This window comes from Antedon bifida, chromosome 11 (assembly GCF_963402885.1).
Source record: "Antedon bifida chromosome 11, ecAntBifi1.1, whole genome shotgun sequence".
Classification (NCBI taxonomy): Eukaryota; Metazoa; Echinodermata; class Crinoidea; order Comatulida; family Antedonidae; genus Antedon; species Antedon bifida.
Window position 1 is genome coordinate 5,052,632 of NC_136236.1, and position 19,740 is coordinate 5,072,371.

Here is a 19,740-nt window from a genome sequence, read left to right on the forward strand (position 1 = left end):
ACTTATTTCTCCAGAAGATACATGCGCAGTAACCATTTATACAGTTAGTGTGGTTGTGTTCGAAAGTGTATGAAAACACCAATTCGCAAAGCATAACATATGTATCACGCATGCGCTGCACATCTGCGTCTAAATCTTTCGAAATTTGAATGTAAAGTATCTATTTGAAATTGTTTTTAGTTTAGTTCAGATAACTCATGTTATGGAGAGAGCAAACTGATCACGATTTTGTATTATAATTTATTATTTTATAATATATTTAATTGATCTCATATAAGTTTAAAGATGTATTGTCCCCTGAAAAATAATTGTTTAAATTTGTTTTTTGAGTATGCCATTTTAATGTCACATAATAGTTATCCACCTTGACCAAAAATTGGATCGAAAACTAATTTATTTACCTGAAAAAACTGTAATTTAAAGCAAAAAATAGTCAAATTGGCTGCCAGCCAATTGGTTTTTAGTTGAATCTAACCATTTATTTTGTCATTTTATAAGTGATAACATTATTTTTTCTCTTTTTTTTCTACGGAAGTGAATATAATTTAAATTATAAGAAATAGAACTTAAGAAATAATCTATTCAAAGTCTGATTTTATTAATCTTTATTTTTCATGTTTTTGGAGGACAATACATCTTTAAGATCTTGTTAGAATAATATTTTTCAACCGTATAAATGGTAACCGCAGCTTTTGTTATTAAGATTAATAAACATTCCATTTATGTTAAGTAAAATAATTTATTCAAATTACGTTATGCAATCACAGATTTAAATATGTTAATTAAAGCAATGACATCAAATAGAATTGAAGTACTGTACTAATTACAATTATATAACTACGAATTCATGGTATCTTTATCATATACTAGGCTAGAATATCATATTTATAGGCTACTATAAAACACTGTTTAAACACAATATTCATTATATTCTACTGTATACAAGTTATTAAAAAATGTTTTTAAAAATATGAATATGAAAGAAAACGTGTGTGTATTAAAATCACAAACTCCCTTGATAAAAAACACGTTTTGGTGTTTTAAAATGTAATGTTTTATTCAATAATAAATAAATAAATGCACCTACCCTTGGTGAGATCAAACTATAGAGGGCGTTCGATGTAATTTTGTTTGTTGTGTGTTTATTTTGTCGGATTCTTTTAATATTATCAACGGAAATGGGGAAATAATTATTTTTAAACCATATACAGTATAAGCATTTTATAGCTCCATGGTATAAGGAATATATATAATAAGTAGGCTCGGCGATGGAGGAAAGTTGCTCTATTTATGCCGTGATATATGCGAATCGGCATGTAGGCCTATCGCCCCGGCGCGCCAATTTTAGAAGTTGAGCTAAGCCTAAAAGGTACGCCTACCTTTAAAACATTTCAGATTGTACCTCTTTCTACCACGTGACAGTTAAAGTGACAAGATTTGAGAATAACTCATCTTCAAGTTGTCTACTAGTTACACACAGAGGCTACAAAATGTATGCTGTTTTTTTAGTGGGATTTGTTACCTGGTGGTAGTTTGGTTCTGTCATCCCCACTCCTGACGCAAATGGCGCCCTCATTTGGCGATTTCTATTACTGATACATACCGTTAAAGAAATAAGAAAGAAAAAGAAAAGGAAGAACAAAATGAAAGAAGGGAAATACCTAATTGTTTTTGTACAAATTCCCTAAATTAATCTCCTAAAATTATCCTAAAATTAATAATAATCAACATTAAGAAAGCTAACCTTTGTTCGTCATGTGTTTCTTCAAAAGTACAGTTACAGATAACAACTCCCTGAAACAAGGCTATTACTCAAACAATTCCCCTCCCCCCCCCCCCCCACCCTTTCTATTGCTGTTTTGTTTCCGAAGGAAAATGAATTCAGACACGTACTGTACAGCTACTAACAATGACGTCATACAATAATCTGATTCGGTTATTTTACACGAAACGACACAATTGTCACGTCGTGCGATGTGATGTAACAACCTAGAAATAATAGTTGACCAATAGCAGCATAATATATGTGGTTTTTATTTTTTTTAGATTCAGTCAACTTTTTTTTTCTTCACGAGGAGCTACATAACTTCAGTACATTGATATTACGCCCTCAGCCTGATCTTTAACACTGTTTACGTGCCGCATGAACGATTAGACCTCATGCATAGATCGATCGCATGAAATTGAAAACAATGAAACGTCATTCCAAAAGAATTTTCAGTACACAGAGAATCAAGTTATTATTGTGTGTGGTCCCCTCCCCAAACATCACAATCCCAACCACGCCCCAAAACTGCCATTCTTTAGGTAGAATATGAATACAAAAATCCTGCCAAAATCAACAAGAAGTTCTAACACTAACATCTTTTATAATAAATATGGCTGAATGATTGTTTACATCCACTTATGTGGAAACATAAGGGAAAATAAGGAAACGAAGACGTAAGGGTGAATAAACATACAGCACTGTACATGTATCTTATAAATAAGGATACATCTTATAAATATATACATTCATAGATCTATCGCATGAAATTGAAAACAATGAAACGTCATTCCTAAAGAATGTTCAGTACACGGACAGGGCATCAAGTTATTACGCTGTCATCCATTGTGTGTGGTCCCCTCCCCAAACATCACCAACTCAACCACGCCCCAAGAGCTGCCATTCATTATGTAGAATATGAATAATAATGATAATATAACAGAAAAAGCAATAACACTAACATCAAAATATAACCAAGAAAGAATGAAATTTTCCTCTAATATATAACAAATATGGCTGAATCATAACTTTGTTTACATCCACTTATGTTATAAATAAGGAAAAATAGGGACACGAAGAAGTAATGGTGAATAAACATACAGTACTGTACGTATGTATCTTATAACTATTATACAAGCTGAAATATCATTAAACATACTAAACTAAAAAGAAATCTTAGAAGAAAACAAAACAACCTTTGTCAGACTAAAATAAACTATTGGTCATGAAGTATGTTTATGTGTGCTTACATTATGTATTACGTTTATAATATGAATGAACTGTACAAACAAGATACGAATTAGAAGAGAGAACAAGAAGAAGAAGAAGAAACATACACGATATAATATTATTAATCTGTAGAAAAAGAGTCCCAAGTCTTGGTATTCAGATTGTTTTCATCGCCTAAGACCATTTTGCTTGTCTGATCACGATGGTGATAGGCCTAAATAAATGAATGTACTTATAATTTATCCATGGTCTGACAAGTAAACTATCAAGAAGGCTACATTTAATTATGGAATATAAATACCCGCAAATTAGAAAATTGGAAACATATTGATCTTCCAAGACTAGATCTTAATTGGGTTGGTGCATTTGTGATAAGTATTGTTTGTGCCAAATCGGTTTTCTTATACAGTACGGTATTGTACAAGGATATTTTGTAATGGTAGGACTTATCTTTCCCATAGACATAACAATATTGATACACTATTAACATAACAATTATGAAATATTAGACTTTCCTTCAGCAACAACAACACAATCTATAAATAACCACCCACACCCCTATTTAGATAGTGGTTTTCCCCATTGTTTAATCTTCATAACAAAAAAGGAATCAAAATGACCTGTGTTGACAAAATAATATACTAAGCCTTGAAACGTCACTAATTGCTATTCACTGATTGGTTGGATTATAGCCTGCTTATGACGTAGCCCACACAAGCCGAAGAGGACAATGAGAAATAAAACAAGCGTATGCCCTGACTCAGCGTCCAGATGCAGAAAGCAACGATGAAGGCAAGATCGTGACGGTAAAAACCTCACAGTTTTTAATTTTTTTACCGTCTTCCATACATTATTCGGCATTTTATTACTCGAAATCAGTTGAGATTAGTCATTATATCCCACGAAAATCTTTTTTGAGTATTTTGATGCTGTGGAAGTTAAATTTCAGAACGATTTTGTAAAGTGATTGATTGTAAAAACATCGGAAGACATCTTGTTTTTTTTACAAAAACAAAGAGCCGAATTGGATACACCATTTTTGGAACTTTCATTTTCTACTTTTCGGTAGCACTTTTTGGAGGATAAACTATTTAAAGAAGAATTAACAATAAATACTATTTTAAAATGATTGAAGAAATCACAAGCGCCGTAACGTTCCTTTCTAATTTACTCCGTACTCGACGGGTACCGGAAAATGTTTTGGAAGATTTTTGTACAGAACTTGATTCAAGATTGAACGAAAAGTACGAGAAACACTGGTTTCCCGAACGACCATGCAGAGGAAGTGGATTTAGGTGTATGCGGATCAATATTCTCAATATGGATCCGTTAATTCTCCAGTCAGCCATTGCTGCGGGGATCCCACGCAGTCGTATCCAGAAGCTTCTCCCTAGCGAATTAACCATATGGGTTGATCCCTTCGAAGTAGCTTATCGCATTGGTGAAGATGGTTCTATTTGTACCTTTTACGATAGTGAAACATCATCAACTGAATCTAGATCATCATCAACGTGTAGTAGCCCAACGTTAGAAATTGACAACCAACAACAACAATACATCTTGAGGGACTGCAAAACACAAATGCGTCCAAAACAAGTAAATTGTAATTTTAACGGACCGATTGAAGTCAAGTAGTGTGACCATTACAGTACTTTTCGGCTTGACCAAACCAAAGGCAGACTCTAACATCGTTCATCATCCATCGAACTTTAACATGAACTGAAATCTTTGTTTTTAATCATATTTGTTCCGTTTATTTTGTTGGAAATACATTGTCAAACATATTTTATCTGATGATTTTTTAACCAAATTTTAATGAAGAGAAAGGTATACTGTTTTATTTTGATAATTAAATTAATAATAATTTATATTTTATCGGTAAATAGTATGTCATGTTAAAAACATCAGTACTTACTATATTGAAGTTGATTTTTACTAATATTAAATAATTATATTTATCTTATTCTTAATGAGATTTTCAGCCATATTCTGAGTAGTTCAAACTCGTAGGCGTATTTCACAATTGTATGAATGTTGGTTCCGATGCATTTCCATGTCACAGTATTATTCAATAACATTTTTTAAAGATTTGCTGACAACAGCATTTTTGGTCAATCATAATTCAATCTACAACAGCAGTGCTCGTTGCAACTGAAGTGTTTACGAACATATGGGGTTCGTCTAAATTGTAAATCATTAACGAAAACAAATGTTAATTGGATGCGTTAAAATTCCCGGGATGTTTCATTACTCTACTTCAATGTCTAAATACAGTACTGCGTACATTCATTCATATAATTATTCTTTTGTTGCAAATAGGTGTGGTTTAACATTACGTAACATTTATTTCATTAGGATATCGACAGATGACTCCTAAATCACAGACCAAATTTACACATATTGTGTTGTAATGATTTCTAGTTTTTTTCCCGCGTAATTTCTGTAGTTATATTTTATAGCGTGTGCTTTCAAATCTAGCATAATTATTATAGTAATTTAGCATTTTCTCTTTAAACGAAGATATTTTAAATCTGATTTGGAATCAGTTTTTTTATTTCCTTTGTACTGTATTATCTTCACATTCCTGATATTCGTTCAGGTGCTAATGAGCCACGATGAGAATGCCTTAGATATACAATTAATATTTGAATTCATTTTTGTCATTCTTAGTTATACTTTTAGCTAACTGGATAAACAATTGTAGATATAAAGCTCTGTATATTACAAAACTGTACAGTGAAGTTGTTTTTGGACTTGTGCAATTGGGACTGTTAACCCACAAGTTTTGTACTTTGAAGATATGTACAGATATAAGTTTCAGAATAAAACATAAAAGCAAAAAATGCAAAATAAGATTTGCAGACGAGAAATAAAAGAAAATGAATTTAATTTTATAGTTTCATTTGTCTTATTATTTTTGTACACAAACAAATATTTTTTTACTTATACGGTTTGTTGGAAAGGTCAGAGGTCATTAATGATGCTGATTGTGTAAGTTTCTCTCCCTAATTACCTTACTGATGTCACAGTACTACCAAAATTAAATGGATATTACAACGTTGATGCTACAGTTTTTCTTATGGTTTAGATGTTGAAATTGACATATGTTCACATAATACTCCGTAATATTGAACGTTTTTCCCCTTAAATGCGCATTGAAACCACTACTCTATACTACCAGCTGGATATATACAGGTATGATTTTGCTATTTTGTACTATAGCTAACTTTTAGCAAGGAAATTTGTTTATGAAAACCTGCTGTTGCAATTTTTAGTGCAGTTTAATGCTAAACATTATGCGTGGGCAACCAAGATGGCTTTTATTTAATAAGATTTTAAGAAACCAGCATACAAATTAAGTATAGGTGAATCATATATTATGTTACGGCTATTTTGTACTATAGCTAACTTTTAGCAAAGAGATTTATTTATGAAAACCTGCTGTTTAAATTTTTAGTGCTGTTTCCTAAACATTATGCGTGGGCAACCAAGATGGCTTTTATTTAATAAGATTTTAAGAAAGAAACCACCATAGAAATTAAGTATAGGTGAAATTTCTATTATGTTACGGCTATTTTGTACTATAGCTAACTTTTAGCAAGGAGATTTATTTATGACTAAACGTACTGCTGTTACCATTTTTAGTGCGGTTTAATACTAAACTTTCCTAAACATTATGCGTGGGCAACCAAGATGGCTTTTATTGAAAAAGAAAGAAACCAGCATAAAGGTGAATCATCTATTATGTTACGGCGGGAAATAATGCTTTCCTTAACAATATTATTTCTAAACAACAAAAGACAGAAAGTGTAAATAAGTATTGTGTTCTATAGAAATCATTGTTCTATTCCGTTGAAAGATCTCCACCCATTAGCACCACACAGGGAGCTGCTGTTGTAATGGAAATTCGTTCTATTTACAAGGTAGGTTATTACAATTAGGACGTTTTGTTTCGTTGAATAATTCACATTCATTATGAGTCAGGTCATTAGATATACTGTAGTTTAATTTCGTTGCATTTCAGCAGAACATTCGAACTGAAAACACAAACATATTATAGGAAAAACAATTGAATAGTGGATAAATTAAATGTAATAATTATGATTCTTTCTATAAAAAATAGAATTATTAATTCGGTATATAATATAATTAAGAACATAGATGTTTAAATAATTTTAAAAAATTAATACAATATTTAAAATTGCAATTCTTTTTAACAGGTCATATAATTAAAATATTTGTGCACGGACAAATATGTAGGGATAGTGTTAATATTTTTTTTTTAATAATTAAAACATGGACTGATTCGGCACTTTGTTGGATAAATTTAAATAAAAAAATTCACTCAATAATAGGCCTACGGTAGCACTTAAAGATATGCCCAGACAGAGGCTTCTTATAGTACAGTAATACGTATCAATATGTTTTAAGCCAAGAAAAGTATACTGTTCAATATTGTTCCAAAATGATACGATAACACTGTTATTTATATTTTAATCTTCCCACCAATGCCAGAAGCACAGTATAACAAAACAATATTGTGCTATTTGGCACAAATACGTCATTGACACTTAATAATAATATTATTGAATTCAATTCAATCATTGTATTATTTCTCAACATCTAAATTGATTTTAAGTCAATATTTTACCAATTTCCGGTCGTCTGACAGAAGTGAGTCTTATTACTGTACTGTATTTGGATTTATTTATTTAATCCGAGCAAGCTCGACGCAGTAGTAGTATTTGGAAAGTGATAAATAGTATGTACACATTTTTACAGTGTACTACAGTATTTAAAAAGAAAAATACAGTGCCTAGTTGCCGATGCTGTACCAGCATTTTCAAATAGTTGGTACTTTTCCAAATACTGTATACAGTAATAATAGAGCTATGAATATACATACACGAATTAAAATCAAGCTACATTCGTTGAAGCAACCAATAGTTTTGAAATAAAGTGTTTCTCTTTTTGGAAAACAAATCAGTAAAATAAGGGAATGCTTTTCTTTTTAAACTGTAAATAAGATATCATTATAGCCTAGGCCTATTAATTATTAATTTCTTCATGTATTATCTTTCAGCATACGAATTTATTATACAAGAATCCACCAGTTTTGAAATAAAATGTTTCTCTTTTTGAAAAAATTAAATTAAAAAGTAGAGTGTTCCTGCTGTACCGAATAGGATAATTATTACAATAGCTTATATAAATATTGGTTAATAATAGTAATACTACATGTATTATATGTATTATATAGCAAATGAATTTATAAACACACTGGTGAAATCTTCGCCTAGTTGAACCATGGAGGGAAACTATTTCCCCCTTCATGAAGCAACAGCTGCCTTCCAGCATTTTTAAAATTAAAATAATGAACGCAGTAAATAGAGTCTGGATCAGGATTTCTATGAATGAATTCCTACATGATTCAATGTACGTCTTGTAGGCCTGCCTGCGTGAGATATAAAATGTACCATATTCCAGGGATTTGTTAATTAAAGATGTATTGTCCCCCTGAAAAATAATTTTACAATTTTTATTGTTGAATATGTTATTTTAATGTCACATAATAGTTATCCAATTTGACCAAAAATTGGATCTAAAAAAACATATTTATCTGAAAAAATGGTAAAATTGGCTGCCTGCCAATGTATTTTTGGTTTGAGTTTAACCATGGAGAATTATTTCTCCATGGTTCAACCATTTATTATGTTATTTTTATAAGTAAAAACATTATTTTTTGGGGTTTTTCTTCTACGGAAGTGATTAACTTTATTAAAACTACAAAATAAGTCTGATTTAATTAATCTTCATTTTTCATGTTTTGGGGGGAACAATACATCTTTAACGTCCTTCTGGTTACTTCCTTAGAGATACAAGTAGGCCTATTAAAACGGGGGATTTTCTTTGTTTGTGAAATAACACTTGGAATCATGAAACATGCATTTATTTACACAAACTATGGATACCAGATATTTTATCAGTATTATCAGCAAACCGTTTTTTAAAACAAACACTTCAATGGATATTCCCCCAACGAGTCATCGTGTTAAATGTACTACTACTATACGTATTGACATGAACAAATGAAACCATGAAATCTCAATGCAAACTATGCCATTATGGAACATATAATTATAATACATATACAGTTTAAGACTATACAGTATAGGCCCTACTTACTATATACCTTACCAATGTACTACATGTTAGTTGTTTTATACATGGTGTAACATTGTTATTATGGAACATATAATTATAATAAATACAGATAAATGTTGTTTTATACATGGTGTAACATTGATATTATGGAACATATAATTATAATAAATACAGATAAATGCACTGATGAAGGGCTAGTGTTGCCCGAAAGCTCTGCTAACTTTTCTGGCTGTTTTACTTATCGTTTTGATTAGTAGCTTTTCGCTTTTTTTTTGTATCTCCATTGAGATCCAGCCACTGATTTTCAGTAATTTGCCTTTGGAATTATATATAAATACAGTATACAGTATAAGACTACAGCACACTACTGTATAACCTATGATCAACGTACTCCATGTTACTAGTTGTTTGATACATGGTGTAGGCCTAACATTGTTTTCCTGTTGTGGTTATAGCTCTAGAAGTTCTAGCTTATTTTATACCGCCATGGTTCTGCTGTTATCGTGCATTGGAACCACAAAAGCCTTGATTTATATAAAATTGTTCTTCACACTGTTCTTACTAAGCAAATTAAGAAGTGATTCAACAAAAATCAAACAGTGTTTATCAATTACTGATGCTTCTTGCCTAATACACGGTTAATTAATTTTGACACGGTTTTGATCAAGTTGATATTACAGAACTCTGCAAGGTCAATATTTTCAATAATTTCGCGATGGTATAAATAACTACGGCTCTTGGGTAACTTTCGATTAATTGTGATTTACATCTGAGTGGAGACCGAGGACTTACTTAGATTATTAATTCGTCTAGGCCTGTATCCCTTGCGGATGTTGATATAGATATTTTAATGATACTGCTTAAAATTAGACCTGACTATATAATAACCCTTAATCTAAACTTCAGTTTCATGATACTTAGGCCTGAACTTGGTTTTGGCTTAGGCCGACCGAACCAACCATAGATATTTATTATTCCAAATATCTCTATGATCCAACCTAATGGAATGTATCTATAGACATGGTGTTCTTCCGTGATCTAAAGTGTTTGGGATAATTTTTAGTACACAGACGAAGAGAGATTTCAATTGATGCTGCACACAGGCCTAGGCCATTTTAAGTTGTTGCCTTAGGCCGATCCAAACTTAGCATACATCTAGGCATGGTTGAATTTTCATAGCCAAATTTTGAAGGACTGTAAAATTACTTAATAATGAAGCACTCGTTTAAGGACTCCGCATTTACCGTGTGTAGTGAATGGTGAGTCCCTATCACCCAACCCCTTTTACCATGTGAGCTAAATGCAAGAGTTTCCAAAGTAGAAAACAAAATGTATGAACAAGCTTAATCGGCGTCTGGGAAAATATTTACTACAGCTCAGGCCTAAAAGAAATGCTGTGCAGTCGAAAAATGGCCATATCATTTCTAGGCTACACACTCATTTCAAACATAAAAGAAGAAATATACAAACAAATAAGAGGGCAGGACTAAGCTCACATAATCTATTTTAAACTGCGATAAACAAATTAAGCAAATAATTAGCATAGTATTAATAAACAAGGACTGATACATCCGTCCGGTCAGTCATTACAATAAATTATTTATAATTTTCGTTTTCAATGGGGCCCACATAAAACAGTAATGGGTACTTACTATTACGATTAAATCATAGTATGAATAAGAGACAGTTGAATTATTAATGCCATAACAAGAACGAAATGAAACGAAATTTCCGTTTTGACAATGTCGTGGGTCACTCTCAAACTTATTTAATATTAATGTAAACAATTCTTGGAGGCACACCTATTCTGGATACGCCTGTTAAGCTTGATTCACACTAGGACGTAGACGTAACTCAAACGAGTTGACCAATCACACGCGACTGTTCGAATAATCCATCGCTTGAAATTAGTCTAATCACGTTGCGTTACGACCTTGCGTTGCGTTCTAGTGGGAACCACACTTCCCCGTGAATCTACGAACAAACATTGAATGGACACCCTCTCTAAGGGACACTTATGGGTTAATTCTAAATTCTAAGAATGAAATTAAATAATCATGTGTTAGAGTTCAATAATTACAGTACATAACAAATTTCCTAAATTCAATAAGCCTAAATTTATCTTTCAGAATGGAACTCGCATCAGAAATATCGTCGTTAGAACAATCTGTCTCATTACATTGATTAGGCCTATTGTTATCTGAGGTCGTTACTCTTCAATAATCTTCAATCAATAGCAGCAACACAGTAGGCCTAGGTCACAATCTGTTATGGATGTGACGCGGGCGGAAATTTAATTACTTACAACAAAGTAGATACATTGTAGGATGGTGATTAATATTATATTATAATTTTATTATAATATTATGTATTAAACTTTGTACAGTAGAACCATAGAAATATGTTATATCTCTATGGTAGAACCCCTCCGCTGGGACACGTCACCTCTATTCAGGGGACACACCTATTATTAATTAAGGGGACACCTCTCCATGAAACTAAAAACGACCCAATATGATTCTCAGTCTCAGCATATGCTGATTAAGGTCACCTTTCATAAACAAGGTTAATTATATTATATATTATACTCTGTATATATATAGAACCCCTCCGTTGGGACACGTCACTTCCATTCAGGGACACGATATATTAAGGGGACACCTTTCCGTGAACCAAACGACGGCACAATATGATTGTCAGCAATGCTGGTTATGACCACCTTAATAAACAAGGTTACATAAAAAATAAATAAATGTGTTAATACCAGCCTACAGTCAACCCCTAATTGAGGGGACACTTGGGGCCACCCGCGAGTCCCCTTTAATATCGGTTTTACCTGTATTCAGTTTAGTATTTAGTCTAATGTTGCTGAACAGTATACGTTATCGATATCTTTATTGGACTCATGGATACATTGTTGAAACAGGGACCATAGTCAATGTTATTGGACTCTCTTGGGTAAGTGCATTCTTGAAACATGGACCATAGTCCATGGTTAAAAAGCTTACTATAAGGCGGCCTATTGAAATCTTCATCCAAAACAAACATTTCAATTGTATATACAGTACGGTACTATAATGTTATATTTCCACGCTCCAGTCTATGTGTGTATCGAGAAAATAAAACATGTCAGGCTACATTATGTCATAGACACGTTTTTGGTAATGTTGCTTGCATCGAAAGGAATAATCATTTACTGAATTAATTAGAGCATTTTTAATTGGTTTAATTTGATCAGCTTGGGCGTTTGTGATTATTAGTCATAATTAGCATCCGTATGATTAATGATAACGAGCGATGGTTCAATTATCAATTGGCAACAATATACATAATGTAAAGTATAATATAATGCGCGTGTTTATTATTTACAAGACGCACAACAACATTAAACCTGATACTGCATAACCAGGGAAGAGTTACACTTCCCCGGTATAAACATGTAGAAATAAGTAAAGGTGATATAATTCTTCACAAACGGCAGCCTCAGGACCGGTTCATAAAATGCACGTCTATTCTCATAACGTCATTTCATTAGCTTTATCCAATACAGTAGAATCCCATCTTTGAGACACCACTATTCAGGGGACACATTATAAAGGAACACCCTCATTAAGAGGACATTCCATGTGAAACGAACGGAGGTGGGGGAAGGGGGACATTATGCGTTAATACTCGACAAACCCCTATTCAGGAACAGCCTTAGGGACATTCCATGTGAAACAAACGATAGGGTAACATTATGCTTTACAGTACGGCCAACCCCTATTCAGAAACTTAAGGGGACATTCAATGTGAGACAAACTATTATGATAATATATTTTAACACTACGGCCAATCCCTATTTAGTAGACACACATGGGTGTACTTAATATGTATCTTTCTGGGTTCTATAGCATGAGTTCTCGTGATGATTCAAAACTGAATACTGTAGTATCACCCCTCGATTTGCGCAAGACAAATCCATTTGTAATTCATTGCACACACTATTTTGAAAGATACGTATACCATTCCATAATTGGATTGAATTATCATAACACCTCTGATAATATTGTTACATCTTTAATAAAATCGTTATCAATCTTATTACATACGTGTTAATAATATTATATCATCGATAATATTATGATAGAAGCTATGCAGATATTCTTCTGTGTAGTTTATTTCTGTGCTTACCATGGCACTAGGCCAAGTTTCAATTTCACGAAACGACAAAACAGGAAATTCAGAAGGCCAGAATCTTGCGAGGCTTAAAATTAAATCAGTTCTTCTGCGCGTATGGTTTCCCATTAGCAGAAGGGCAACACAGCAGTGCGGTCAAACGATTTTTTATGGTAATCTGTTTTTATCTTAGTTAAAACAGTTGGAAGATCGCTAGAACCTAATGGACCAACTTTGGTACGGTATGGTTATGTAATATACACAGTACACCGGTTTGTTTTTAGACATTTCTTTTGTGACATATAGCTAAATGTTTAGATTACTTGCATGAACTATCGTAAATATACAGTACAACAATCCGGTTGATGCACCAACGCATACAGTAAAATGTTTGAGTGTTTTAGTTAGACTAGTACGAGTTTTCTTACAACCAACGTGCTGAGCCAAAAATGATCTTCAACTTTGCTTTAAGTTAAGTTTGTTTTAGTTATTTTTTAGTTTCTATACGTTTTTTCTCGCTATACAATCTCAATGTATAAGCTATTAAAGAAAATAAATAGAAATGTTTTTTTGTTTACAGTTTCTATATTTTACATGCTATTTCTTCTCTATTAGAATCTCAATGTATAAACCATAAAAAGAAATTTAAGAAAATAGATATAAATATTTTTTTATTTTTCCTGGTTGTTAATAATAAAACCTGAATTCTTGTTGTTGAATGTTAGTATGTTATGTCGTCATATTGGATTGTTCTGAAGGTCCATAATGATCAGCTTCAGTTGGATGGACCACCCTCGTAAAATATTGTTGAAATAAATATTAATTAAATAAATAAAATAAAGTTTACAATTTTCAACTTAATTCTTTGCATCATGATTAGGCTATTATGAGCAGCCGCGTTTGGCCCAAATTCAGAAACCATTATTTAAAAGGTCAAGAAAGAGCATTATGTAAGTGTTACACAAAGCTTGTTGAAAGAATATTAATTAGAAGCTTTACTTTAATACCGGATACCTGCAAAAACCATATGATTAATTGAAAAGCAAGGTAGCCGGTCAATAAACAAACAAGGCTTCAGAAACCAGTACAAAGGAGATAGAAAAGGTGTTGATCATCAGCCAGCAATATCTTTAAATAGATGGAAATAATGTAAAATCGTTAACAATATATTTCTCGCCTATACCACCAGCATATTAACCACGATAAAACAAGCTGGATATTTTTGTTGACAGTAACTAAAAAGGTACTCACTTCTGTTACGCTACAATATACCCTCAGAACTGTTCAGACACAACATTTTGTCAGCGTCGTCGTACGCTAAAAAGCCATAAAGCTTTGGGTGTGAACAGGGCCTAACTCTAATCAGTGGAAGAATGAAATAACAACACATTACAGTTCACTCTTTTCTGCTCTGACCCTAAACGTTATGATGCAAAACATTATGAGAACACCAAATAAGCAAACGATTTGCAGAAAAATATTTAAAACAGAGAATAAACATATTGAGCCAAATAACTTTTAGAATGTATACGATAATCAACAGAAGGAAATAAAGAAATACCGTATACACTTTCGACAGGCTATATAGGGCCTACATACACGGACTGCAGTGTTTATTAATAGGTAATTGTAACAAACTCCATGGACGAATTACTGAAGTAAATGTGTAATAACAACATATAAAAGAATTGGGATATAGGCCAAATAAAATTTCAGAACTGGACATACACAGAAAGTGAAATACTATGAATAATCATGTCATTATGACCTAGGCCTCTTTTGTGTTATTAAAGTGAACACAGTACAGTTACTGTTTTAAAAAACATGGAGAAAAAAATGAATGAATACAGTTATTATATTACTTGTTTTTATCTCACAATCATAAACTCGAATGCTAAAACCGGTATGGGAAAAATACGGTAATTTAAAAATATATATATAAATGACGTGCTGACGTAATAAAGCACTGTAATTGTGTAATGATCCGGGTTTCAAATACTAAAGGAGCTATACTAATATACAATGCGAATAAAAACTCTTGGCGGAACTTTATTTTAAACAGCAAATTCTATGAATTTTAAAGGCTTATAAACTAAGTAGTTACACGAACAAAGAATTGAAACTAACTCTACATTGATGATGACTTTTTAAATACATTATTTCCTTTTCGAAAATCTGACCTTTTCTTATCACCGGAAGAATTTACCGTTTCTATAAACAGATTTTGTTTTTTTTTTCGTTTAAAGACTTTACCAAATTTCATCCGAGTTTTCCTTTCTGTTACTTTATTTTGTCACTATCTGCAATCTTCAAGGGTCTGATTAAGCCCCGGTAATCGCTATGCGAGAGGTCTTTCAGGCTGGGAAGCCTATCAAAGTAGACCTAAATCTAGGGCCTAATTAGATAATTTGTACTATACATTGAGGCCAACTGTGCCACCCAGCCTAGCCGGAAAATGACATGAATTGGCGAAATCCATACAGAAAGTGGGTATAGGGCGTTGTTAACCTAAAAAAGGTCAATCAGGATACTATACAGGTCTTGAAAAGAACATACTCAAATCTCGAGGCAAGCCAGTACGGGAAACAATAAGAAAAGGGTTAGGCCGACTCGTGTTTAATGTAATAGTGACGTCAGGAAGGAAAACAACAAAGCAAATGTATCGTTCGAAAACAGAATTAGAAAATGAAACAAGAGCTAATGAAAAGTCATAAAGATTATGCAACAAACGTCACTGTGGTAATAATAATCGAGAATTACAAATGTTTATTTTAAAAAAAATCATAAAAACGGTAGGCCTACTGTAATTCATAGAAACCCATAGTTAACGAAAACGAAAAAAAAATCGAAGAAAAACACAACTGCAACTAACTATAAGTTATAACGATCATTCATCGACTCATATTTTAATATGTTAACAAAACTGCAATAAAATGTAATATAAATTTTGTTTAGTTTGCGTCAATGATTAAATTTCTTCACGATCGAATCATAACAAAGTGTTTTGTGATGCACTCGACTGGACACCTATTCATACCTATGGTGTCACGACAGAATTAGCAATATTTAATCTCGCGAAGGACGTTTCTACCCAAACGAGTTCCATTTTGACGAGGATATGACGTCAGAGTCGATCATGACGTCAGACTTCCACAGCTCCTTTCTTCGAAAACGTTTCTAAAGTTACTATACTTGCACTAGTTCTATAGCTTTTCAAGCAAATCTGTCTGACAGAATGTTACATATAACATAATACAGTTTGTTTCGGACTTGAAATAATTCAATCGTGGACGATTATTAGGTACTTAAGTACTTTTTTATCTACTAAAAATAAATAAATAAAAACAAAACAAACAAAAAACAAAACTACAACGTGTTGTACGGGTCTATTGTAAGTCTATATAAAATGCAATGGATTACACCGTTTGTATCGACTATAATTTTTGTTTTGAATTTCTAATTCGTTTTAACATTATTTTAATATTGGCCTATAAACCGTATTTTAACATTGGCCTATAGCGTTTGTGCAATTTGATGAATTGTTCTTGTAGTTGTATTGTCTTATTTATGCCAAGCAAAATGAATTTCAATTTTAAGTGGACCAATCACATTTCTTGAATCTTGAAATGGGGAAAAATAGTAACTTGCAAGATTCAACAAAACATTTGATTACTGAGCATGAATTGAAACCAGATTAATACGATTACATTCAACCTACCATGAAATGAATACAATTATTATAAGGAAATATATTTCTTTAATGAATCGAGGAATTTACATTTATGTCAGGTTTCAATGGCAGGAAATAGACGAAATGTCCAGTTTGCAAGTGCTGGAGGTTGATGAAAAACCCACGCACTTGATCAGTACAGTACTTAGAATTTGTTAGTGAGCTAGCTAACTTCATATAAATAACTGGTATAGTAAAGGTCAAGTGTTATGTTATGCATGTTAATTAACAAGTTCTTCACAACTTAGATACTTATGAGTTCTGGATACAAAGCATCCGAAAGAGTAACAAGAATGTCTTCGGATTAACAAACAATTGGTTGCGTCGAAGATAATCTTCAATCAAAGAAAGCTGGATTAGAAATTGAAGAAACCGATGCGGTCTTCTTCCCGTATTAAATCTTTCACCCAGATGGTACGAAGGCCAAATAATTAAAAACTAATATAAAGTAGGCCTAATGCTTGTGAATAAGCAACTAGTATTTGCAGACACGTCAAGCCTGGACAAGTCTGTTTGGTTAAGAGAAGTTAAGTAGACATATGAATATTTATCATATCTTACCGATATCTTATTTACAAATTACACAAAGAGAAAAATAAATACATGAGTATATAGTCACAAACGTCTACTTATTGTACGGATGTCTACAATAAGATCCACAATACAATATTTTAGATTCAAGCAGTTGAATACGGGACGATTCGATCCGAGGCGTTTCGGTTCATTTTCGGTAGGACATTTCGGCGCACTTTGGGTCGAAACGTCCCACTTTGCAGGACGAATCTGGGCCAAAAAAAAAGAAAAATAAATAGCAGATCTATCAGACAATAGTATTAACATGATAAAGTCACTGTAATCGTGTACTTAAGTATGCTGCTGTTGGCCTGGCTCCCCAGGACAAAAGTATTTGTCACTGACTGAAGTAGATTCCTATAGACGTTTCGTACCAATGAATAGCGCATAATGCGTTTGTATAATTGCAGGTAGATTAACTCTTTGTGGGTAACTTAATAACAAAATGGACTAATCCATAAATACGTACTGATGAGGGCCTAACACTGATGTAACAAAATGGACTAATCCATAAATACGTACTGATGAGGGCCTAACACTGATGTAACAAAATGGACTAATCCATAAAGACGTACTGATGAGGGCCTAACACTGATGTAACCAATTGTTTAGAAGGCGAACAATAATTGTGAAATACTGCTATTTTACTTTAGGCCTAAAGTGCTGGTGCTGTTTTTGTTTCTAAACAAAACGTAATTGTTCATACCAACTGAGACTTAAACCAGTCTTATAATGAGATGCATTGGCACTATAAGGAAATTAAAAATTGAAAGTTGGCCGTAAAAATTTTTTCAATTTGTTCAATGACAGATTCATTAAAGCTACCGTATGAACAACAAGTATTGGTACCAGCTTGTAATCGCTACTAGTACTAGGTAAACAAGGCATAAAATAGAGACTTTGATACTCGAAATGAAACGGAACGAGTTTGTGAAGGGTCGACAAAGTGGGTAATGTGTAGTGGGGCGACATTAAAGTTATATCTTGGTGTGGGTCGAACTTAAATCTTTCTGACTAAATGACTCTCCCCTCCACACGATTGAACTAATTTTCATTGTATTTATATGCAATTTTATTTATTAACAAACTTGTTTAACATTACCGGTATGTCATTGTGTATATCATGTATGTTATAACATTTTGGAAATAAATTGAAACTGACATTGACAACTTTGTGAAGAATCGACTTTGAAAAGTGGGTAATAATGTGCATTGGGGCGACTTTGAAAAAGAATGACTTCGTGAAGGATCGACTTTGAAAGGTCGGGACACTGGGGCGACTTTGAAACGGTACGGTACGACTCTGTGAAGGGGAGACTTGGCTAAGGGGTGAGTTTGTGGAAGTGGGAACTGTGTATTGGAGTGACTTTGAAAAGGAGCGACATATGAGGAAACTTTGAAAGGATCGACTTTGGTAAGAGATGACTTTACTGGACAATAACCAATGATAGTATACTTTAGGTCCACATTAAGAAGAAATGTCGTGATTCAGATAGAAAATGGTAATAATTACAAGAAACAGTGTTTCTTGTGATTTTACAGTATTTGATTCTCATATTTACCGAAACTATGAATAATAGATTATAGTCTGAAAATAAAATTTCCCGCCAACTTAATTGTTCTTCCAGTCAATAAATTAAAGATAATGTAAAGAAGTTTACATCCGGGATTTAGCTTAAGCATGAATAAATAATCACTTCACTGAACCGATAATCGTGTAAACAAATGATATAAAATGCTATGGCGTTATATTTGTATTATCATTCATTATTTGTGTTGTTGAATTATACAGTACATATTCAATTTTAAACGCTCGATTTGGAATAGTAAAATGATTCAGAGCAAAGTAAAGTACACACAAACTGGAGTTTGTTTTGGCATCAAAACTAGTTACACAAAGAGGAAAAAATATCTTCTCTTCATTGATGGAACAATAATCAGAAAAGAAAACAACAACTATGGGAATTTAAAAAAAAATGAAATCAGTAAAATGAAAATATATAGAGAAAAAATATATAGATAAAAGAGATTGGCACATTTGAGAATGAGAAGGTTTCGATCTACTGTGTTGATCATTTTTAAGAATGTTTTCTGTTTCTTTATCTGGTGTCCAGTCGTA

General features: G+C 32.6%; 2 protein-coding genes across 3 annotated transcripts in view; one reads left to right on the forward strand and one right to left on the reverse strand.

Moving 5' to 3' along the window:
- Positions 1 to 19,740, reverse strand: part of LOC144856363 (uncharacterized) — a 116,044-nt gene that overhangs the window by 70,732 nt on the left and 25,572 nt on the right. Inside the window, exon 1 of one of the 2 annotated variants that reach the window (XM_078714356.1) lies at positions 1,380 to 1,518. The exons of the other annotated variant lie outside the window; for it this stretch is intronic. The gene's annotated coding sequence lies outside the window, so the exon portion shown is untranslated. Of the gene's footprint in view, positions 1 to 1,379; positions 1,519 to 19,740 lie in introns of those variants that run through there. 2 annotated transcript variants of the gene reach the window in all.
- LOC144855704 (protein BTG2-like) lies at positions 3,743 to 5,884 on the forward strand. The gene has a single exon (XM_078713622.1). It carries the CDS (start codon positions 4,121 to 4,123, stop codon positions 4,628 to 4,630), a length of 510 nt encoding a protein of 169 aa, XP_078569748.1. The 5' UTR covers positions 3,743 to 4,120; the 3' UTR covers positions 4,631 to 5,884.